The sequence below is a fragment of the Ictidomys tridecemlineatus genome, chromosome 4 (genome assembly GCF_052094955.1).
Source record: "Ictidomys tridecemlineatus isolate mIctTri1 chromosome 4, mIctTri1.hap1, whole genome shotgun sequence".
Classification (NCBI taxonomy): domain Eukaryota; kingdom Metazoa; phylum Chordata; class Mammalia; order Rodentia; family Sciuridae; genus Ictidomys; species Ictidomys tridecemlineatus.
This window is the reverse complement of record NC_135480.1, coordinates 14,512,136-14,537,262: the sequence shown is the minus strand read 5'-3', so window position 1 is coordinate 14,537,262 and position 25,127 is coordinate 14,512,136. Positions and strand designations below refer to the sequence as shown.

At 40.5% G+C, this 25,127-nt stretch overlaps 1 protein-coding gene across 16 annotated transcripts in view; it reads left to right on the top strand.

Moving 5' to 3' along the window:
- Nucleotides 1-25,127, top strand: part of Ctnnd1 (catenin delta 1) — a 49,730-nt gene that overhangs the window by 4,563 nt on the left and 20,040 nt on the right. For 11 of the 16 annotated variants that reach the window (XM_021730627.3, XM_040284310.2, XM_078045993.1 and 8 more), the window contains 2 exons: nt 22,730-22,850; nt 24,033-24,322. The exons of 1 other annotated variant lie outside the window; for it this stretch is intronic. In XM_021730627.3, coding sequence (XP_021586302.2) covers nt 24,128-24,322 — 195 coding nt within the window. In that variant the 5' untranslated portion in view covers nt 22,730-22,850; nt 24,033-24,127. The remainder of the gene's footprint in view (nt 1-22,729; nt 22,851-24,032; nt 24,323-25,127) is intronic. 4 more of the 16 variants (XM_021730624.3, XM_040284306.2, XM_040284305.2 and 1 more) reach the window with 1 other exon arrangement.

Below are 25,127 nucleotides of genomic sequence, written 5' to 3'. Positions count from 1 at the left end.
TGGTGAACATTCCACCATTGAGCTACATCCACAGCCCCTGATATCATTTGTGCTGTTTTTTTGGTTTTGGGTACCAGGGATTGAACTCGGGAGCACTCAACCACTGAGTCACACCCCCAGCCCTATTTTGTGTTTTATTTAGAGACGGTCTCACTGAGTTGCTTAGTGCCTTGTCATTGCTGAGGCTGGCTTTGAACTCACAATCCTCCTGTGTCAGCCTCCTGTGCACCACCATGCCCAGTTTATCATTGTGGTTTTTATCACTGCTTCAGTCATGGATCTTTAGGAGATTTTGTTCGTTAAGTGTATTGGAACGTTTATGAGTTTAAGAACCAAAATTAGTTTTCATGGGTAATTTAGAATCCTAATAGTAACCGGAAACTTGCCTAAAGGAATGAACTGTAGGTAATCAGGAAAGAAATAACTACAAATATTTTTTTCATGTTCCTTTCCCTCGGAGAAAGGGGTTAAAATCAGACATAGGGATTGCTCTGCCTAAAAAATGCAGCTACCTTCAATGCTTCCAATAGAGTACTGATATAGCGTGGCCGGATGATTGTAGGAGGCAAGAACAACTCTTCTGGATAGGAGTGAAAAGGGGGAAGTTAGGGTGTTATTGTTTTATGTTTAGTCATATATATTTTTTGAAAGTATTCTCCGTAATTTACTGGGAATTTCATGTTGATTATTAAATATTATACACTGTTCTTGATTATAAATATTATATATATGTAGGGCCTATCTGCATTTACTGATCTGGTTCAAGGACAGTTCTTACTTTTAGAGCCCCTTCCTGTCCTTTGGGTGCAGTCTGATGGAATGATTTGGGCAATTTAAATCACGCATGTAGAGAGGGGGCCTTATAAGGATCCATAGTTTTTTTTTTTAGTTAGATGAACACAATATCTTTGTCATGTTTCATTTATTTATTTATTTATTTTTAATGTGGTGCTGAGGATCGAACCCAGTGCCTCCCCCATGTGAGGCAAGCGCTCAATCACTAAGCTACAGCCCCAGCTGCAGTTTGGGTTTTTTTTTTTTTTTTGGAGAGGGGTCTCTATGTTGCCCAGGTTGGTCTTCAACTTCTTGGCTCAAGTGATCCTCCTGCTTTAGCTTCTGGAGTAGGTGGGACTACTAGAGTGTACCAACTTGCCTGGCTCCAGATTTTCTTAAGGCATTCTGTGCTCGTTCATGATAGGTAATTTGTCTTGGTTTTCACAAAATGTTTTCCATTATATGATGATAAAAGTGATTTTAACATTTTCATTTCAAACTTGCAGGAAAGTTTGCATGAATAGTACAGTAACTTCTGTATACCGGTCACTTACTCAGACACCAAGTGTTGCTTTATTTTTATTTGTTTGTGATACTGGGGGTATATCCTAGGTCCACTGACATGCTAACTAAGCGCTTTACCACTGAGCTCCATCCCCAACCCTGTTGTATGTTTTTTGACCAATATGCTGACCAAAAAGGTAATTTCCAATCTGTTTCACTAGTGTGGTGAGACAAGGCTGCATAGCAGAGTGCTTAAGGATATGGATGCTGAAGCCAGACTAAACTGCTTGGTTTCAAATCTTTGTTCCAGTACCTACTAACCTATGGCAAATTGCGTAATTGCTCTGTGTTTTAGTCTTGTCTGTAAAATGGGGATAATATTAACCGTCTTATAGGACTGTTGTGACAATTACATGATTAGATATGTAAAATTTGTGGAACAGTGCAGAGCTCATAGTAATACCTTATATTTGCTATTAGATTGGTAAATGAACTCAAATTTCATTTGTCTGTTGGACTAAATATCTTCCTTCCTCCCTCCCTCTCTTCCTTCCTTCCTTCCTTTCTCTCTCTCTCTCTCTCTCTCTCTCTCTGAGGATAGAACCCAGGGATGTTTTACCACTGAGCTACATCCCCAGTCCTTTTTATTTTTTATTTTGATGGGGGTCTTGATAAGTTGCTGAGGGTCTCACTAAATTACTGAGGCTGGCCTTCAACTTGTATTCCTTTTGCCTCAGCCTCCCAAGTCTCTGGGATTAAGGTTTTAGAACCTGAGATTTAGACCAAAAAGAAAACATAGAAAAAGAAAAAAGACCTCAGATTTGGGGCAGAATTATAGCCCAGATTAGAGTGTGGGTTCATGCAAGACCCTAGGTTCAAACCCTGACACCAGAAACAAAAACAAAAAACTTCAAACCTGAGATTCAATGTTAGATGTAGATTTTTTTTCCCCTTATACTAGGGAATTCACCCATGGCTCTTTACCACTGAGCTACATCTTCAGCCCTTTTTATTTTATTTTTATTTTTTTATTTTGAGGCAGAGTCTCTAACTTGCATAGAGCCTCACTAAATTTCTGAGACTGACCTTGAATTTACATTCTTTCTGCCTCAGCTTCCCAGAATCACTGGAATTACAGGTGTGGGCCATCATGCCAGCTAGATGTAGATTCTTATATTGTGGAATAAATGGACTTTATGGGTGGGTAAGCTAACTTTTTTTATTTAATGGGGGAAAAAGTTTTTTTAGTAGCCAACTTTGGGGAGTTGTATGGATGGGGTTATCCAAAACAATGGTGGTATGAGAATGGATTGCTTTTAATGAAGTGTGGTGTGAATGGGGTAGAGAAACAGGTAGCAAAGCTTGAGTATCTTACAATAATTTCTTCAGAGACTTCAATACTTTAGATTAAAATAACTGCAATACAAGTTACTCCTACCATTTTGTTTTTACAAGAAATAGAACTCTAGGGCTGGGAATGTGGCTCAAGCGGTAGCGCGCTCACCTAACATGCGTGCGGCCCGGGTTCGATCCTCAGCACCACATACCAACAAAGATGTTGTGTCCTCTGAGAACTAAAAATAAATATTAAAAAAAAAAAAAGAAATAGAACTCTAGCATCTAAGAGGTAACTTTAATTTTGTCAGAGAATGGATTGAAAGGTTTTGTTTGGGTTTATTATTTTTGGCTTTGAAAGAGGTTTGTTTTTTTTTTTTTTTTGGTACTGGGATGCCTAACCTCTGAACCGCATCCCCATCCCTTTTTAAAATATTGTATTTAGAGACAGGGTTTCACGGAGTTGTTTAGGGCCTCACTAAGTTGCTGAGGCTGGCTTTGAACTCTTGATCCTCCTACCTCAACCTCCTGAGTTGCGGGATTATTGGTGTGCACCATCATACTCGACTGAATGGTATTCTTTTCTTTTTTTTTTAATATTTATTTTTTTAGTTGTAGTTGGACACAATACCTGTATTTCAGTTATTTATTTTTTTTGTAGTGCTGAGGATCGAACCCAGGGTCTCGCACATGCGAGGCGAGTGCTGTACCGCTGAGCCACAACCCTAGCCCCTGAATGAGATTCTTTACCTCAAAGTCTTGCTTGTCTAACCATGACTTTAGGATAACATTCAGTTATGAATGGTTGTAGTGGAAACAATTGAAACGATTACACAGAAATGAAGGCAGGCTTTTACTATCCCTTTTCTTGAAATAAACTCCTTTTTTGTGTGTGTTCAGGAAACACTTCTTTACAGTTGTTATTTATGGATATTTGTAAAACTGACATATAGAAATTTTGAGTTCATGAATGCTTCCTGTGAAAAGTATGCTTCTAGGAAGAGTGTGCTTTTATATGGAAAAGCCCAGCTGTTGCCTGTGGGACCATATGTATGTGGTAGATACAGCCTTGCCTGGAAACGTGAAGGTTTTTTCAACCTAGGATTTTCTTTTTTCTCCCTTTTTTTTTTTCATGCTAAATAACTTGTGAAAATCGGGTTCTAAATAGGTTTAAAATAATTTCTGGCCAGCCCAGTGGTACACACCTGTAATTTCAGCTACTCAGGAGGCTGAGGCAGGAGGATCTCAAGTTCAAGGTCAGCCTCAGCAACTTAGCAAGACCCTATGTCAAAAAAAAAATAATAAAAGGGCTGGGGATGTGGCTCAGTGTATGCAATAATAAATAATAATGATAATAATTTATGTTGGTGCTCCATAGCCTTCTACCATAACTCCCTCACTCAGCATCCTACTTTTAATTTTCTCTGTGTGTATGTGTGTGTGTGTGTGTGTGTGTGTGTACGCGCATGCGTATGCTGGAGATTAAACCCAGGGTCTTGTGCATGTGAAGCACGCTTTCTACTGAGCTATACCCCTAATAGCCCCTTAACAGTTCTCCTTCAGTTTCTGTCCTATTGGTTTCCTTTCCTCTTCTGTCTCCCTTTTTCTCTCCTTCCTTTTTTCTCCTCATTTTTCACCTTAGGTTGGTGGTCTTCATGGGAGCATTGTTTTCCTAACTAACAATTGATATGGGAGAGGCGTGCTTCTTTTTCTGAAAAAAAAAATTACTTAATTACAAAAGGTAGAAGTGTTAGGCTATTGCTTCTGGTATATTTCAGTTTTACATTAGGATTATAATTATAATCTAAGACGATTGACTTGTTCTAGTAACTTAGTTTTTATCTTTGATTTTCAGATGTCATCTACATTTCCTAATTAGTTACTATTATGGCTTATTTGAGCAAAAGAAATTTACTTTTCCCAGAGTAAATTATTAGGTTTTCTTGTTGTTGTACTTGAGGTTGAACCCAGGACCTTGTACATGCTAGGCAAACACTTTACCACCAAACTACATCCCCAGCACTTTTTATTTTTTGTAACTTGCAGTATTGGAGATTGAACACAGGGGTACTCGACCATAGACTTGTATCCCCAGTTTTTTATTTTTTGTTTTGAGACAGGATCTCACTGAGGTGCCCAGGCCAGCCTCAAATATCAGATCCTCTTTCCTCAGCCTCTCAACTTGCTGGGATTCGCCATGTATCATCATGCCCGGCAAGGAGTTTATATTTTATTTTATTATTTTAATATTTATTTTTTAGTTGTGGTTGGACATAATACCTTTATTTAATTATTTATTTATATGTGGTACTGAGGATTGAACCCAGGGCCTCTCATGTGGTAGGCGAACACTCTACTGCTGATCCACAACTCCAGCCCAAGGAGTTTATATTTTAAGAAACTAAAATTTATTCTATTAGTTGACGATATAAGACATTGTTATAGGAACTAGGTCAGCTTTTCAATTACCTTTATCAAAGCACCTGCAGTTCCTATTTCATTGCAAGTGAAGTAAACTTCATTGAAATAAAGTAACTGATTTATATTCAGTACATTTTAAAATAATCTACTTTAAAACAGAAATTGGTGCCAATCTGATTTCTTTCATGATTCTTTGTTGGAATGGGGAAAGTTCTGTAAGCTCTCTGTTCTATTCTCCATTGACAACTTTGTAAATCAGGACAGAATTGGCTACTTGTGTGTCTGTCCTGCTGAAGATCATCCAAATGGGGAGGTAAGAATATAGGAGCCCCTAGTTTGTATGCCTAAGATCACAATTAGACAAAGGTTTAGAAATAAAAGTGAAACAAAGTTGATTTATTTTCTTAAATTTAACTTTTTGCATTCATTGAAGGAGTAAAACATTTTAATTCATCCAAAGAAATTTGAGAGTGTTATATACCATGGACTAGAGTACAATAAAATAAATAAACCTGGGCTGGGGTTGTGGCTCAGTGGTAGAGTACTTGCCTAGCATGTGTGAGGCACTGGGTTCTATCCTCAGCACCACATTAAAAAAAAAAAAAATTAGACCTAAATAATACTTGTTCTCACAGAGCTTAATATCTAGTTGTGAGAAACAAATAATAAATAAATTAAAAAATGTCAGAATGTGATAATGTTATTGAAAAAAAAAAAAGCAGAATAAGAATGGAGGATAAGAGGTGCCAGAGCGGGAGTGAGTTTATTCACTATTTTGGTACTGCAGATTGAACCCAGGGATACTTTACCACTGAGCCACATCTCAAGCCCATTTTATTTTATTTTTCAAAAATTTATTTATTCTAATTGGTTATACATGACAGCAGAATATATTTCAATTCATATTACACATATAGAGCACATTTTTTCATGTCTCTGGTTGTTCACAAAGTAGAGTCACACCATTAATGTCTTCATACATATCCTTAGGATAATGATGTCCATCTCATTCCACTGTCTTTCCTACCCCCCTGCCCCCTCCCTTCCCCTCCCTCCTCTTTGCCCTATCTAAAGTTCCTCCATTCCTCCCGAGTTCCCCCCATTGCGATTATGGACCAGTGTCCACATATCAGAGACAACATTTGGCATTTGTTTTTTTGGGATTGGTCTAGCCCATTTTATTTTGAGACAGGAATCTGTTAAGTTGCTGAGGCTGGCCTTAGCTTGTGATTCTCTTGCTTTAGTCTTCCGAGTCACTGGGATTACAAATGTACTGAGTGACTGGGATTACAAATGTACTACCGTGTCTGGCTAGAGTGAGTTTTATTGTATAGGTTGGACAACAAAGGCCTTATGTGTAAGGTATGTTTGAGAATACCAGAAGAAATGAGGGATGGAGTCATGTACATATGAGGAGTAGAAAGTGAAAAGACCCTTAGGCTGGTTGGTGACAGTAAGCAAAAAAGAGAAGGGGGAAAGGATAAAGTAAATTGGGTGCATGGTGTATACCTGTAATCCCAGTGACTTGGGAGGCTGAGGCAGGAGGATTGCAAGTTCCAGACCAGCCTCAGCAACTTAGTGAGCCTGTTTCAATAAAAAGGGATAGTGATGTAGCTCAGTGGTAAATAAAGTGCCCCTGAGTTAAATATCCAGTAAAAAAAAAAAAAAAAAAAGAGGGTGTTTGTGGGGAAAAGGGGAATAGTGTAGGACCTTGTTTAGTACTATATAGCGCATAGAAAAGTTGTCTCCTCACCTCAGGCACCAGAGATAATGTTATTATCAATTTTTTGTGTTGGCTGTTGTCAATTTTTTGTGTATTTCTTGTAAGTTGAGGCAGCAGTAGTCATATCCTCCATCTTTCTCCCATTGCTGAAGCCCCATGAACGTAATTGGCGGATTTTGCAGAGATTGATGACTCTTGTCTTGAGAATAATGTTAGGACAGTTACTTAGAATAAGTCTGTATGTGTTTGGGAAGTGAGATCAAAATTTTTATTCTTGTCTACAGGTGTCTTATTACCCACAGCTTTCTGTGAACCACAGTGAGAGACCTAGTAAAATTTCCTTTTAGTACAACCTTTGTTCATTTGGTTTATGTGCTTTTGGCCAGAAATTATGCTTGCCCTGCTTATTTGCTGCTTCCTCTTTTGCTTCTTCAACCAAAATTTCCTGCTTCCTTGAAACTCATCTTTGGAATTTGATGGCTTCGGGACTGATATTCTTTCTTTTGTTTCTAAAAATATTGTTTTTTAGTTGTTGCTGGATCTTTATTTATTTACTTATTTTATTTATATGCTGTGCTAGAATTGAACCCAGTGCCTCACACATGCTAGGCAAGTGCTCTACTGCTGAGCAACCACCTCAGCCCGCTCTTTCTTTTTAATTTATCAGGGAACGCTTTATAGGTCACTGTACTCATATTTCTGTCTTGTACATTGGAGCCATGATCATCCCTGGTAACTAACTCTAGATTTATATTTTCCCTTTCCATATGTATGTTTAGCTCATTAGGCATTATTAAATACATACCGAGCCACTTTGCCTGGTTGTCTTTGATAGAAACTGAGGAAGAAGCACCAACTTTTTTTTTTTTTTTTTTAAAGAGACAGGAGGAGAGAGAGAGAGAATTTTAATATTTATTTTTTAGTTCTCGGCGGACACAACATCTTTGTTTTGTATGTGGTGCTGAGGATCGAACCCCGGGCCGCACGCATGCCAGGAGAGTGCGCTACCGCTTGAGCCACATCCCCAGCCCGAAGCACCAACTTTTTAGTAATTTGGTATTCTGTGGCAACCCATGAATGAAAGTAAAAGAGTATCTGTAAAAATAAAAGGATATCAAGAGTACCTGTGTTTTGAATCACCCACTCTTTCTATCCCTTTCAAGACTTCTGGTTTAGCTAGTCTGTTCCTCAGTGAAAGATCTGTCTATCTGTTTCCTTCCCTCCCTCCTGTTCTCCCTTTCTTTCCTGAAGTTCTTAGTCCTGGTACTTGACCTGGTTACCCTCTATTCTTCCCTTTAATTATACTTATCTAGTTCATATCCTGTTACTTAATGTCATCTTTAGGAGATGACCTTAATCAGGAGATGTTTCACCCCTCCAATTCCCTTCTCTTTTGGTCAAGTAACTGTCTTGACTTGCATGGGAAATATTGCAGGCAATCAAAAGATTCCCAAGATTTTGAAGTTGGTTTAAATAACTAGTTGATATATTACTTCAGCATATGTAGATAAAAATCGAGAATTTGTGATTGTTCTGAGAGTATGTATTTTAATGCTATTATTATTATTATTATTATTATTTGTGGTGCCGGGAATTGAACCCAGAAGGCTCCACCACTGAGCATGTCCTCAGTCCGTTTTGCTTTTTATTTTGAGATGGGGTCTCCTTAAGTTGCCCAGATTGGCCTTGAATTTGTAATCCTCCTGCTTCAGCCTCCCAAGTAGATGGTATTCTAGGCATGTGTCACCACACTTGAATGCTGTTCTTCATTAAGTCTTCATGCTTCCTTGTGGAAATATTTTTCTCTATAGTTCTTTTTTTGTTTATGGTGCTGGGATTGAACCCAGGGCCTTTTGCATGCAAGGCAAGTGCTCTATCACTAAGCCATAGTCCTAGTCATTTATAGTTCTTTTTTTTCTTCTTCTGAGGTTTGAACCCAGAAGCACTTAACCACTGAGTCACATCCCAGCCCTTTTTAATATTTCATTTTGAGACAGGATGTCATTGAATTGCTTAGGGCCTTGTTAGGTTGCTGAGGCTGGCTTTGAACTTGGAATCCTCTTGCCTCAGCCTCCTGAGCCACTGGGATCAGAGGTATGTGCCACTTTGTTAGGCTCCCTATAGTTATTATAAAGACATTTTGCTACTCATTGGCTCTTACTCAAACCAGAGTTAAAGTGACTTGCTTGGATAAGTGTCAGAAGTAACTCTTGAATCCAGAGTTTCTGGTTATTTCTCTTATAAGTGATCAGGTACGCTAGAAATATCCGGGAGATCTTGAATGGTAGATTTAAGACTTACAAAGGCTTTTGGGATAGAATATGGACTCAGTCTTTGAAAATTGGGCACAGATCTTATGTTCTTTAGAGGAAATTTTAACTAGGACATTTTAAAAGTAATTAGGTTGCCCAGCCTGCAGTGTAAATACACCTCCATTGTAGCAACTCAGGACTCCCAAGAGGGTGGTGTTGGCAAGTGAAATAGTTCCTTCCTTCCAGGTTCTGGGTCCTAGAAAACAGGATTTAGGACTGCCATTCCAGCCATCCTTACATTTTTTTTTAATATTTATTTTTAAGTTTTTTTTTTTTTTAGGTGGACACAGTATCTTTATTTTACATTTATGTGGTGCTGAGGATCGAACCCAGTGCCTCGTGCATGCTAGCACTCTACCACTGAGCCACAACTCCAGCCTGCCTTCCTTACATTTAATTATTCATTTATTTTTGTGGTACTGGAGTTTGAACCCAGAGCCTTACACATGCTAAGAAAGTACCACTGAGCTATACTCCTAGCTGTTTTTAAGAGTCTTGCTAAGTTGCCAAGCATTTCACTAAGTTGCCTAGGCTGGCCTTGATCTTGTGTTTCTCCCTTCTCAGTCTCCCAGGTCCCTAGCATTACAGGCATGTGTCACCATGCCTGATATTTTATTTCACTTTGTTTTTTATCATGTAAATTATTTCAGTGGTGAGGCTCGAACCCAGGGCTTTACATTTGCTAGGCAAGCACTCCACTACCACTGAGCTGCTTCCCAGACCTCATCCTTATATTTAAATTCATGCTTTTTAAGAACCTCTAATCCATACTGAGTAATGATTTGAGCTGTCTGGTGAGCAGTAAAAACAGGCCCAGATAATGTATTTTATAACCAGTGCCCTTTTTGTAAGAATGTTGTGGTTTGAGGGTTGTTGGGGATGGGCCAGTAGTACAGTGGTTCCCTGAATGCTATAGGATCACTCTTGGGACTTTTTAAAAACATGAATCCCCAGACTTTTCCTCCAGAGATTGCAGTATGAGGATTGTATTTTTTGAAAACACTTCCCAGATGATTCTGATCTCAGGTTTGTGTATCACAAAATCTGAATTAAGCTTCATATATGTATTATTTCCCAGTGAGTAGTTATTTAGGTAGAATAAGAAGTAGAGAAGACTGGTAGTTCAAGGTGGTAGCATGTGAGAAGGTGGTTAATTTGAAGTGATATACCTGTGTCCTGTTATATTTTGAAATTACAGATGTTACCCCTGATTTGGAGGTTATGCTAGTACTTTACAAGATATGGAGGACTTGCCTGTTAGGGCAAAGGGAGCCTTTTAGACCTTATCTCTTCTTCCCCTCTCCATTTTGAAATTGTGGAACAAATTCTGGAGAGGATGTTTGCATTGAAACTCAGCTGGATAATTTGTTTAAAACTGGACAGGAAGGGCCAATTTACTTCCTGTCTGAAAAGGAAGTGCTAGCTTCCTTCCCTTCCTTCTTGGCTAACTGGCCAACTTGGAATATAGGTGGGGGAGGAGCTGGTAATGTTAGTACTCTTTCTTTCTTCCTTTTTTTTTTTTTTTTTTGGTGGGGGCGGATACTGAGATTGAAAGCATGGGCGCTTTACCATGGAGCTACATCCCCGGGTCCTTTTTATTTTTTACTTTGAGACAGGGTCTCACCAAATTGCTAAGACTGGCCTCAAATTTGTGGTCTTCTTGCCTCAGTCAGCTTCCTGAGTCTCTGGGATTGTGTTCTTAACTGATTGTGCCTTAAGAAATTGAGTTACCATCTTTGTTTAAGTGTGGCTGTACAACATTTGCTCGCTCGCCTTTGTGGTATGTTCTTGTCTCTTTGGTTTTACATGGGAGCTCTGTACTAGGTTTGGCTTTTGTAGTTTCAGGCAGCCTTCTAATCTGCCACACGTTATTTTACATTCAGTTTTGTGTGCATCTCTCCTGTATTGTCTGACATTTGAAAACAGACCAAGTAGTTGCAGGGAAGAAATTGAAACCCATTTGACCCTGAGGGGTGGGTTGTAGAAAGCAGAACATATTTGGGCAGAAGAGAGTGGATGACAAAGGTTTCTTATTTTTAAATTGAGCCAAGAATGCATTCCTTCTAAGTAGGGCCAGTTGGCACCCTTCCTGCTATTTTAGTCCAGGCTTCTTCTTCCTACTGACCAATTGTATTGAGTGTTTGATGTGAGTTTAAACTCTCAGGAGGTGGGGGAAGGGTAGGGGAGGGAAGGAGTGCAAGCAGTGGAAACAGCTGGTGCCTTCATCAAACCATCTTAATTAGCCTTCTTTTTAGAGCTTTTGGAGGTGAGGGGTGGCTGAGGAACTGGAACTGGATAGCAGAATCCTACTAGCTCTCATGTAATGGAACTGGATTCTCAGGCATTCTTAACTTTATGGGATGTTTTGGCTAGTTGGAATGTAGCTAAACCAATCCCAATTACATTCTTGACTCTGCCTCCCCTCCCTCTAATTCTTTCAGCTTTTTTTTTTTTCAAGGGGTGGCTGGGAAGCTAGATAGCAAAGCAGATTCATCCTCCCATTTTAGTATTCAGCTAAGTCTTGGGCCCTTCAGGGACTTCCTTCTTACCCATTCGCTATTCCATTGGTTGGGTTTTCCAAACGTTTTCATATAGCCCCCAGTACAATTAGAACCAGCTCCTCTGGTGAAATTAGGTTGAATGTAATTGGTTAGCTATACTTAGTCTCCTAATGTTCCTTACACTCAAGGATGACTGGATTTCTGAGTTGGCACTCCTTTGCTCTCACCTGCTCAATTTGATGCTGAGAAAACTCCCCATAGGTGCTACTATTTTTTAAATCTGTTCATGTATGCCCATCTGACACTTAATTGGCTCTGATTTATGTGGTTTGGACAATGAGGGAGTATTGGGTAAGAATACTAATGTTTGTAACTAATTTTTCAGTAATTTTATTTTTGGGGATTTATTTTTCTGGAGACTAAACCCAGGGGTGGTCTACTACCCAGCTACATTCCTAACTCCTCCCCCCCTTTTTTTTTTGAGACAGGATCTTGCTAAGTTTCTGAGGCTGTCCTTGACTTGGAGATCCTGCTGCCTCAGCTTCCCGTATTGTTGGGATTATGGGTTTGCGCTATAGCACCAGCTAATTTTTCAGTATTTTTGAGAGAAAAAGGGAATCTTGATTTGGTGCTAAGTAAGAGATATTAAACATGTTTTTTTGTGTGCTTCAGTGACAGAATTTTCAGATTAGACGCTGCTGTTGAAGTCCTGTTCTTTTGTTAGTGCTGAGAATTGAACCCAAGGCCTTGTATGCGGTAGGCAAATACTCTACCACTGTGCTACATTTCCAGCTCTTTTTTTTTTTAAATTTTGAGACAGGGTCTCATCAGATTGCCCAGGCCAACCTCAAATTCGCCATCCTCCTCCTCAAGCTCCAGAGTAGTTGGGTTTACAAACTCTTAATACCACACCCAGCTGAAGTTCTTTTCTAAAACATAGTGTTACTAAATATTATTTTCCAGCCAGCCCTAGAATGCCCGCCCTAGAGTGGCTTACTATTGTGCATATTCCCACTCTTGTGCATATTCCCACTCTATCTCTCCACCTGGTTGTGTCAGATCCAGATAAGAATTAAATCCTTCTAAATTGTGTTGTTTTATGCTTAGCTCCTTTTGCATCATGTTCTGGCTAGCTCAGGATTTAACCCATGTGCTTTTAGCAAGTCCAAGAAGGAGAGGGTCTAGAAGAAGCAAAGGAGAAAAGGTAGCATATTACTGGTTAGTTGCATGGAATGCCCCTCTGGTTTGGGAACTCTGCTGAGCATTACTGTGTTTATGCACAGGGAATCGAGGTTCTTTGGATTTCAGGAATCTCTGGCAAATAGAGCTTTACTTCTATATGCATCTTTGCTTCTGGGGTTTAGGGACTAGCTTCCAATAGGCTGTACAAGATAATAGAAGAAATGTATCATTTATTCTATTTTTGGAAGGGAGGGTTTTCCTTCTTCTAGATTGCATTTCTGCAGCCCAGCAGGAAAAGCTGAGGTTGCTGTTGTGACCTCTTTGCTGCCAGAGCTACAGTGCAATTCCTAGTGGCCCTCCTCTTACTCTCTAGGGAAGTAGGGAACTTTACACCCCCACCCCCACCCCTTGCACTTGATAAACTGCCTCTTTGTAGGGTGGAGTCTGCTGCCTTTGTTTGTTCTCTGTGGGGCCTGTCTTCGGAATTGGTTCTGTGCTTGGAGGGGAAATAGTTTGACTTTGAAAGCAGAAGTGGGTGATAGAGAAGGTGACAGAAGATATACCCTAAAGTCTCCAAGTGGGAATATTTCATTGACTGAATTCAGGTTGGTGATCAAATTGCCATAATGAAGCTTTCTTGGGGAACTTGTCACATGTGGTTGCGCTGAATGTAACAGCACCAATAAGTTTAAAATTCCCAGTGCACTGTCTCAAGACACTTACCAAGCAGGAATCTTAAAAATCCCTCACCCCCTCCAGACTCTTAGATCCACACACATAGTATCTTTCTGCTGATTCTTAAATGCCTGAGCTTTGTCCTGTGTAGTGTTGGCTTGGGGCAGGGAGGGAGGGTTGTTTTCCCGAACATGATAAGGAACTGTGCAGGGCAAAGTGGGAGCTCTGGCTGGTGATTGGTAGACAGGATGCCCTGGAATGTGGTTGGCTTGCAGCCCAGAATCCAGCACTTTGTATTTGTTTGTTTCTGGGAGACTGTGGTCTGGTGCTACTGTGACAGGAAGTGAGAAAGCTGGGAGTGGGGGAACAGAGAGGGGCGATGTCTTTGTGGTTCTCCTGTGAAATCTCTTTGTCCCTGGAGAGCGGTTCTGCTATAGAGCTCTACTGAGAAGAGAGCAGCCTTTGTGTGTCTAATGGGTCTGGGAGCATCTAGCTACTCCGAGGGATTAGAGGGTGTGAATTCTGACTGTGGCCTTTTACGTCTTAGCACTTGAGTTATATAAATGGCCTTGATCTCCTAGCATTGAGAAGCTTTACTGAGTTTTGTGTGTGCTACTATTACTTATGGATCTCTAGGATTTAATTAAAAGAGGAAGTCTAGAAGGAGTTAGATGTTAAATAATGTTCATGTTATATATATATTGTAGATATCTTATTGGATCTGAAAGGGACAGAGAGAAACAGGTAATGCTGGGTCCTGTGTTTTAGATCTCATCCTTATATTCAGAGCAGGAAAAAAACAATCCATTCTTTGATTTCATTGAGGGTTACTGGCAATTCTTTAGTGTTTGTACATAACTAGTTTACTGGCATTCTGCCCCGCCCCCCCCCCCCCCCCCCGCTCCCCCTCATGTCTAGACTAAAATGGCACCTGTGGCACTGTTTGTCCTCTTCTTCTTCTCTTTTCTACCTTGTTTTGTGTTTTCCCTGCCCTCCATTCCAGCTGTGAAACAGGCATCTTTTCTCACTTTGTGGATTGGGTGGCTGAGTTCTCAACTTCTTGCCAAGCTGGAGCACACACACAGACCTGCCTTTGATTGCCAAGGAGGACAGCTGCCCTAGAGGCAGATTGCTAACATACCCCTAGAACAATCCCTCCCCTCTGTTCTGATGCTGGCTAGCACAATCTTCCCTGCCTCTAGTTCCTTTTTTTTCCCATCCCAACTCTGATATTTGCTTTTGGCTTAGTGGGATGTTACAGTAAAAATGAGAATAGGAATATTTGTGATTAGGTTTTCTTTGTTCCAGAGAGGTGAACAGAGAATGTGGCGAGATAGCCATTTTCTAGAGCAGGGTAGCCACTGTGAAGATAAATGGCGTGGGGGACTCTTTTTTCCCTATTACTTTTCCTCCTGAGTTCTTGTCCCTTAAAAGGGGAAATAAGTCTCAAGTAGATTGTAAGCTTTCTTTTCCAGAACAGTAGAGGTTTGCTCTTTGAAATGAAAGAAAGACCCAAGGTCTAGCTGGTTCCATCCCATCTTGCTCCTCTCCCTACCCAATGAAAAAGCATCTGCATTGGGTTTATAATGATTTTTAAGGTCTTACTGAGTTGCTTAGGGCCTTGCTAAATTGCTGGGGTTGGCTTTGAGCTTGCGATCTTCCTCCTCAGCTTCCCAAGCTGCTGGGATTACAGGCATGTGCCACTTTGCCTGAAATAACAACTACTTTTGATATAGTCTACACATCTGGAAAAGGGAGCCACTAGTTGGCTAGGTGGCACATACCTGTTACTTGGGAGGCTGAGATTGGAGGATTATTTGAGCCCATAGGTTCAAGACCAGCCTGGGCAATGTAAACCCCATCTCCAAAAGCCGTGGGGCAGTAGTCATTATTTTAGAGGGTATTGAGAGGATTATATATGAACTTCTGGGGGAGATCAATAATACACACTTTTCTCCCCCTTTTAGGGTTAAATTTTCACTTTCATCCAGATAGGGAAAAACATTTCCTCCTCTTACCTGTTCTGTGGTTGAAACAAGACTTCAACACTTCTTCAGATTGATTTCTTCATAGATTTACACCTTTCTCCTTGCTGCTTGGCCCTAAAGGGAGGTGTATTCTAAACTTGATAGAGGGGGATGTCTTTTCAAAGATTTGAGGAAGTGGGACTTTGTAAATATGGTTCTATTGCATGCTTTCACCTTTTCCAAGTTATCTTCAAATGATAGACAAAGAGATTGAGAGGCAGGAATGCCATGGATAAAAAGTAAGGGTATCTGTTAAAATCTGGCCTTTTTAAGAAAGGAATGTGAGGGTGACCTCTAGCAAACCCTAAGGTTAAGTTTTTCCATGAATATATTCTTTCTAGCCTAGAGTGGGAGAAGAGTAAAAGGTGTCCCAGTTAATTTTAGGATCTCTTTTATGACAAGGGAGTTAACAATACCTTCTCATTTCAATTAAATTTTTCTTACTTCCTATTATGTACCTGACCTCCCTCTCTTTTTCTCCCTCCTCTACTAGGAAGGAGAAAGGCATTTGGCCTTTCCTCTTCCTCTAGTCTGACACCTCCCTGGTTTTTTTGCCCCTCCCTCTTATCTTTGTTTCCTTACCGGCCTCTCCCAAAAGCCCTGTTTTCTCCTTATAAGGGTAAGTGAGGTGCCTTTGGCAAGGTTGCAAAGGGATCCAGGTAAGTAATTGTGTGCCCCTGACTCTGGATTGAGAGAAAAATTCAGTGTTATCGGTCCCAGTGGAGGGCCTTTGAGAGGCATGTGGGTAATGGGGGAGGAGAAGGAGGCTGCCCGGCCTGAGAGATCAGAAGGACTTGTTAGACCAGTCCTATGTGTGTGTCACGCAGCTTGAGAGAGAAGCAGGTTTTGTTTCTTTCCATACCCTTTCAGTTCTGGGCCCTCTCACTAGCTGAGAACCACACCCTTGCTTTGCTTCAAAGCCAGTCTAGCATTTAGCCATTTTAGTGTGGCTTGGTGAGGGGGTTCCCAGAATACTTTGGATGGGAGCAAGACAAATGTTTTATCAGGTTTCTGAATTTTAGGAGGTCTATCATGATGATAGAAGTGATTATTTTTTTTTTTTTCCCTTCTCCTTTTTGAGATGGTGGCTTGCTATGTTGTCCAGTCTGGTCTTGAACCCTAGGCTGAATTGATCCTTCTGTCTCAGCCTCCTGAGTATTGGGTCTACAGGCATGAACTACCATACCTGTTGGTTCTTTTATTTTTATCCCCTGGCTGTACTTGGGATCAAATGTAGGGCTTGCCTCATGCATTGCCAAGCAAGCACTCTACCACTGACCTACACTCCCTTTCCTGTTTTGTTTTGTTCTGTTTGTAAGTCATAGTAAAAACTTTAAATCCTAACAGTAACTGTGGGTCATGATTATAAGACAGATAAGTTTAAGGAGCCCCATTGGACCTAAGTTCCATTTAGCTAGGAGTTTTTTATGTGGTGCTGGGAATTAAACCCAGGGCTTCAAACATGCTAAGCAAGTGCTCTACACTGATAGACGTTATTTTATTTTGAGACAGGGTCTCAGGCTCCCAAGTACCTGAGGTCACAGGTGTATGCATCATACCCATGATCTTCATCACCATCTCCTCCTCCTCATTATTATCATTTTGAAGAAGTGAAGTCTTGCTGTGTTGCCCAGGCTGGCATTGAACTTAGCACAGAAACTGCTAAGACAAGGCCATTTCTGAAGTATAGGTTTTGTTGCTCTGAGTAGTGCTTGAATGAGATGAGGTTGTGAAGTGAGCAGGGTTCTCTCTAGACCTTTTTTGGTTATGCTGTGTTGCCCAGCCAACCTTAAGCCCCAAGTTCAAGCATTCCTCCTGCCTCAGCCTCCTGAGTAGCTGGGACTATAGGTTTGTAACACCATGCCCATCTCTCTCTCTCTTTAATATTTTTAGTTGTAGATGGACACAATATCTTTATTTTGTTTATTTAGGTTTTTTATATGGTGCTGGGGAATGAACCCAGTCCCTCATGCATGCTAGACTAGGCAATCGCTCTACCACTGAGCCACAACCCAGCACCCCTACCCCTTTTAGATCTAAATGCCGGTCAGCCCCAGAGACTTGAGGTTAGCATAGAAGTTAGTCGACAAGTGAAATACTAGAATTATTCTGACTGAGCTTCAGAAGGTGGAACATCAAGTGAGAACAGAGGGTGGGTACTTAGACTTTGGACTCAGGTACAAGAACTCTTTCTGATAAGGAGCCATAGAAAAAACTTGACAAAATATATTCCTTTGATTTAGAAACAAAGTGGCAATTTTCTGTGTGTATTTGTGATTGAACAAGAGTAATTAATTTTGAATTTTGAAGCAGATCCTTTCTTTCTTAAATGTTGTCACATACAGTTCTATAGTATTCAGTGGCCATATTTTATTGATTGGCTTTTAAAAAATATTTTTAGTTGTAGATGGTCACAATAACTTCATTATATTTATTTTTGTTTGGTGCTGAGGATTGAACCCAGTGCCTCACATATGCTAGGCAAGTGCTGTACCACTGAGCTACAACCCCAGGCCTTGTTTGGTATTCTTGTGTGTGTGTGTGTGTGTGTGTGTGTGTGTGTGTGTGTGTGTGTGTGTGTGTATGTGGAGGGGTACTGGGGATTGAACTCTGACACTCCACCACTGAGCCACATCCCTAGCCCTGTTTTGTATTTTATTAGAGACAGGGTCTCAGTTGTTTGGTGCCTCAGTAAATTGCTGAGGCTGACTTTGAACTCGATCCTCCTGCTTCCACCTCCTGAGCTATTGGGATTACAAGTATGCACCACTGCATCTGGCCTTGATTGGTAGTCTTTAGAAGGAGATTCAGTGCATTTTGTTTAAAAAACTACTTTATATGCCTAGAAGACGGTGGAAGTGAAATTTTACTTATCATTGCATTTAGAGGAAAAGCATAAATTTATGGCATTGGTTTGATTTTATAATGCATAAATAAGAAGAAAGGAGGAGAACTACCTTTGGGATTGGCTGCAGAGAATAAAATTTCTGTCCCAAGAACTCAAAAGAAGTTTAGAGTTCTTCATCTTTTTTTTTTTTTTTTTAAATTTTAACATTTATTTATTTTTAATTCTCGGCGGACACAACATCATTGTTGGTATGTGGTGCTGCTGGGGATCGAACCCGGGCCGCACGCATGCTAGGCGAGCGCGCTACCGCTTGAGCCACATCCCCAGCCCATAGAGTTCTTCATCTTGGGACAAATTCTTTTTTCTCTTCCAGTAAAGGCTTGTTTGTCTAAATCTGGTCACATCATGGGATGTACTTATGTGAACTGCATGGTGGGAAGGAAAATAAATTAGCTCAGTTACATCCCAGCCCTTTCTATTTTTTATTTTGAGACAGGGTCTCACTAAGTTCTTAGGGCCCTGATAAATTGCTGAGGCTGGCCTTGCACTTGTGTTTTCCTGCCTCAGCTTCCTGTGTAGCTGAGGTTTGATGTGTGCCACCCTGACTGACTTAAGTAATAAAAATTGAAGCTTTCAGGGGCTATACCTTCTTCAAGATTGCCTAGCATGTTTTTGGCAGAGCCAGTAGTTAGGCCCTGGGTCTTTTGACTCCTAGTCTGGAGTGTTATTTTGTTTTTTCCCATTGAGAGTGTGAAGAATTCCTATAGAATGAGAAGTGCATATTGAGATGTGTGATTTACTCAGAAACTCTGCAACACCACCAAAATTCTAGTCCTTTGTGTTTTATAGAAGTATTTGTAGTAGTAACATTAATAACTTTCTATGTGTTAAGACCTTTTCCTATGAACTTACATGAATCATCTCATTTAATCCTCACAGTTATCCTATGTGTTTTTACTTCTCCATCGACAAGAAAGCCGAGGTTAAAAATAGGTGGTACTGGTCTGATATTATATAAGTGTTAGGTCTGTGACTTGAACCCAGTCAGATTTCAAAACCTATATTCTTAACCTTTAAGAATCATAATTCCAAATTATATTTCTATAGCTGGTTTACAATAGAACAAATCATTTCAGGGACTTTGCTATTGATGACTGGTTTTTGCCCTATTATTTGTTTGGTATTGTCTAATTGTTTGGCCTTCTGGGCACCGATTCAATTTAACTTGTTTTGGTTTGGAGTTCTGACAGCAGAGAGTGAACTTTTATCATTGTCACTGCTTGAATGAGGGAATCTTGCTGCTGTAGACTCTGGGTAATAACAGGTAGGCCTTCTAGTGTGGATGGGATCCAGTAATATAGGATCTAAAACTTGTTAATCATAAAGCTGGCTGACTATTCTTAGGAAATATTAATCTTAGGAGAAAAACAAGTTTCATTTTATGTGCCACCCTTTTCACATCAGGAATCCTTGATTTTTTTTTCTTTTTTTTTTTAAAGTGAACGCTTTGGAAACATTAAGTGGCAAAACTAGAAAGGTGTTGGACCAGACTTATAAGCCATTCCTGACTCTGCCAAAGTCAGTTAATGGTTTGCAGCTCTGGTTTGTAGCATTATCTTTTTATGATGTGTATGGCTTGTAGAAGAAACGTCATCAAATTTCTGAGTTGCAAGACTGGTCTTCTGTAGCTTGCTCAATGTCATTATTCTTTGTCCCCACTCGTTTCTTTTTTCTCATTTTTTCCCCTCTCTAATGTAGAAAAGGAATAATCTTTATTCTAAAGAAAAATGGAAACATCTTCTTTCCCCCTATTTTTATGATAGTTAGGAAGAAAGCTCTCAGTAGTTGTAGGGCATAGAGGCTCGCTCATGTATCTTTTTTTTAAATATTTATTTTTTAGTTATAGTTGGACACAATATCTTTTATTTATTTATTTTTTATTCATGTGGTGCTGAAGATTGAACCCAGGGCCTTACACATGTTAGACAAGCACTCTACCACTGAGCCACAACCCCAGCCCTCGCTCATGTATCTTATACTGCATATCTTTTTGGACTTGGCAGCGTGGTGTAGAAAGAGAATGTAGGCTTGGGAATGGCAGAGACCTGGGTTTAAATTCAAAATTTGCTATTAACTATGGGGACTTGGGCAATTTCTTCACCTGAGTCTGTTTTCTAATTTGCAATCAAACTTAGTTCCTTGTGGTTACTATTAGGATTGCCAGGATAATAAGTGTGAAGCATTCAGCAATTGTTAGTTCTTTTCACATTCTCTTTTTTCCTTTGTAATAATACTGGTAAGGCCTTGAATAGAGAATAAAAAAATTGGTATTAACAGATTTGTAATGCTGTAATGAGTGCCAGGCACTAGAGAAGTGCCCTCTGTCCCAGAAACACTGGCCTAGGTGAGACCTCTAAAATTGAGTAGGGTAATCCATTGTTTGGGTACTAGAGATTGAACCAGAGGTGCTTTACTATTGAGCTACCTTCCTGGCCCTTTTCATTTTTTAATTGAGACAGTGTCTCACAAAATTGCAGAGGCTGCTCTTGAACTTGCAGCCCTCCTGCCTCAGCCTCCTGAGCCAGTGGGATTACTGATGTAGGTCACTGCACCTAGCCTCAGCTATGATCTTAATTGTTAATTTAATCTACTACTTCACAAAATAGTTTGGAGCTGAGATAGTAGCATGAAGTAATGTAATTGGAAGACAGAAACTAACTCTTGAAACAACTTAGTACCTCACATTTGTATAAGAGTTATCTCATCGAATCTGCACAGCAACTCTTGAGTTACATTGGGCTGGTGATACTGGCATTGTACAGATGAGTATGTGGCAGGGACTTAACTGCCATTGTTGGCGAGTGGCAGAGTGAGGACTGGGACTGGTCTTCTGAGTTGTATTCTGTCCAACATAGCCTTTGCTTCTGCCTTCTTCAAGCAGAAAAATTTTCTGCTTTTAGACTAGGAATCTGACCTCCTCTTCCCACCAGCTGTACTGTCCTTTTCAATTTGGTCAGCTTTAAAATTATGAAGATGGGAGAAGCTAATGTTTCTCCAGACACTGCTTTCTGACCTACCTTTTTCCTATCTTCCTAACTCCCTTTTTCTGAGTTTAAGTTGTGGGGTCAAAAAGTAGTCATTTATGGCAGGATAACAAACAATTTCTGCAGCAGGGAGTGTTGTCTCTGTATGTCCCATGTAGTGGTTGTTTGGGCTTTTATTAGCAAGGAAGATTACAGGGCGAGGTTGCCAGAGTGGTAACTGCACTGCAGGCGCTGTTCAAGCTCAGTAACTGGAAGAATCTCTCTTAAGTGGAGTCTTCTTTGTGTGGAAGTTCATAGGTCATTGTACATAGCGGATAAGGGCAAGTGTTTAAAATGAAGAAATAGAGATGGAAAGAGAACAGTTTTTAATGATAAGGATACTTATTATAAGACCTTTGAGTGGCCTGTTAAAATGTAGGGTAGGAATGTGAGAAAGTGGCAATGGGCTTTGGACTCAAAGGAAGAACAGGAGTTGATAAGTGGTTGTGGGAGTTCATATCTGGGTGGGGGGGGCGGTATACTTTCTGATTTAGGGAATGAATTAATTCAAGAGTTTTGGGCACCTGTTTATCAGTTTTCTCTGGGGACTCTTGCTTGCTGAATGCTGCATACACTCTAAGGCAAGTAGGCCCAATCCTTTGTGCTTGGTGGGGCTCTGGGGAGCGTGGGAAACAGAACCTAAGCAAAAGATTCAGTCTAGGCTAGTCTCTACTTGTCTTCCCCACTGCTACTATTGCATTGGTTTCTCAATGTCTTTGTGGGCATGCTGGAACTGGGCTTTGAGGTTTCTGCCTTAGGGGTGAAAAGAAGGGGGAAGGGCATTCCAACAGGAATTTTCTCCCCAATTTGATTGCTGGGAACAAGGGATAAATGGGTTTTTATCCATATTATAAACAGTTCTTGATTCTGTATAGAGGTGCAAATAGAGGAACTCTTGATAGGACAATAGAGTCCATATTTTAATGAAAACTACATTCAAAGCCCAGATATCTGAACATAGCAAAGTCTAAAGGGCATTGGTCACATTAAGCAATTACAGTTCATTCATTCAGTACACACACACACACACACACACACACACACACACAATGTATATATTTATTTTTTGGTATTGAGCCCAGGGGTGTTTAACCACTGAGCAATATCCCCAGCCCTTTCCTTTTTCTTTTTTGAGACAAAGTCTTGCTAAGTTGCTTAGAACCTCTCTAAGTTGTTGAGGCTGGCCTTGAACTTTGGATCTTCTTGCCTCAACCTCCCCATCCAAATCATATTTTAAATTAATGCCTTTTATTCCTCAAACTTCCCCTTGATTCTCTTGTATTTATGCATTGGGCATATTTTATTTTCCTCTCATTTCCATTTTTCTTTCAAATATTTCTGCAGCTCTCTCCATCCTGCTTCCTCCTTGCTGTGGTGGCTGGGATGCTTCTTCCATGATTTTTTTGAATCTAGACTGGGCTGTTCTCTGTGTTAAAACAATCAATTACGATCCTTCTCTTAACAGGTGTGTATTAAAATCACATTTATTAAGAATAAATAAATATTTTTAAGTGGCTTTTTTCCACGGGGGTAGGGGGTTGATGAGAGAATGGAGAGTAGGGGAGATTACCTCCCACCTGCCTTTTGGACTGGCCATAAGGTCACCCATAGTGACAATCAACTAGGTACAGCAGTATGACTACAATGCTTCTTGATTTATTGGCCAACTTGCTGTTATATAATAAGGATATATTATCATTTATTGTATAAACAACACACATAAACCATCTAGATACTTGGGTATTTGTTCTGAGTTAGAACAAGTAAAGTGGTAAAAAGATAATCTGTTTAGAGCTTTCTGTAAGATTATAGAGTCATAGGAAGTTCTAGCCTTTGACATCTAGGAGTTAGAATATGAACTACTTCAAAATGTACTTTTTAAGAGTTTGAGCCTACTGCTCCTTTTCCTATTCCCAAAGAGGTAAAAGTCCTAGGAAATAGTGTCCCCCCCACCCCCCATAGATTATGTTTTGTGCTTCTATTACTATCTCGTCTCAGTTAAGGCACATTTTGCCCTCAATATTGTAGTATAGTTTGGAAGCTAGAAAGACCCATCCATAAATGTATCAAACATGGAGGACTTAATTTTGTCCTTCCACCTTTGATGAGGGGGAGGTATTTTTTTTTTCCAATTTTTACATTTCTTAGTTGGGATTTTAATTTAGCATATTAATTTAGTACATTTTGCCCCTATTATAGCAGTATCAGTAACAGATTTGAGAGAGGTTAAGTAAAATCTGTACTGCCTTGTTTTAGAAGTGGCTTGGCCCTGAAGGACAGTGAGTGCTTGTCTGTACCATGAAGTTAAAACTTTCATTAAATTGATACTAGCAAATTTTTCCAGGGAAAAAGAATCTAATTTTAATCTCATGCCATGATTACCACATTTAGTCACATTCTCCTCCTACTGACAGATCTAGTCACCACTTTCCTTTCAGTAGGTACTTTTGGTGGGCTGTTGAGGAAGGTAGTGGGCAAAGGACTCTGCTTGAGTAGACACTGGTGATGGGCCCCGGGCTTGGTGGTGGCTTGCTTTCTGCATTGTAGTAAAACCACGAGAGGGCATCTTTGGCTCTGGGATTAATAATTCATCTGTCTTCTCTGACCTGTGATCTTTTCTCTCCTCTCTCTTATCCTTTCCCGATAGTGTGAAGTGAGGGGGGCCTTCTCCCTCCTTCCTCCTCCCTCTGTGATCCACCTTCCTTTTTACCCTGCCCTGCCACGGCTCTGCCCCTTACCTTCATGGACGACTCAGAGGTGGAGTCGACCGCCAGCATCTTGGCCTCTGTGAAGGAACAAGAGGCCCAGTTTGAGAAGCTGACCCGGGCGCTGGAGGAGGAACGGCGCCACGTCTCGGCGCAACTGGAACGCGTCCGGGTCTCACCACAGGATGCCAACCCACTCATGGCCAACGGCACCCTCACACGCCGGCATCAGGTAACCCCTCTCTCCATCAGACCAGCAGGTAGGACTTTGGCATGGTCATGGAGAGGGTAAAATCCTTATTGGGAAGCTGCTTTACCCTCGGTGATGGGCTATCCAATGCCCATGCTTCATTTTGAACTTTTCCAGAGGTGTTAAATACTGATTAAGAAATAAGAAATATTGCTGCTGTGCTGAGTTGGGTGGACTTACCTCTAGAAGCATCATCTGACTTCTTGTTTTGTTGGAGTGGGTTTTCTGGGTTGGGATGCCGTGGCAGATATAGTTTGGGGCTATAGTCAAATTACTTGTTTTCTCTGATTATTTTTTTCTTGGCATCAAAAATTCAAGAAAGTAAATGGGCACTTATTGGTTGGGGAAGTTGGGCATCTTGTACTCCCAGCTTCATTCAGTCCTTTCAGGGAACACTCTGTTCTCAGAAGGTGTGACTGTATCCATAAATTGTATATTCCTGTTCCATATTGCCTTTGTGGCCTCTTTTTTGTTGGCTGTATAAATCATGTCTTGGAGGAAGGGGTTATTGTTAATTCTGTTGGTTAGAATTGGAGAGGGAGCTTCATTCTGCTGTTTAATCCAAATAACCGCAGGAGCCAGTGGTCTCTCGTTGGCTGACTTTCTGATGTGACTTTCGAGAGTTGGTGTTAGAAGTGAGAAGTATCTTGTGTTTCCTTTGGTTTATCTAGTCTGACTTTGTTGTGAGGGTGTGTGTGTGGGGGGGGGCGCGGAGGGCATTGCTTGATAGACTGCATCTCTGGATGCATCTCTGGACCAAAATAGTGCTCATGCCTTGACAGTCCTT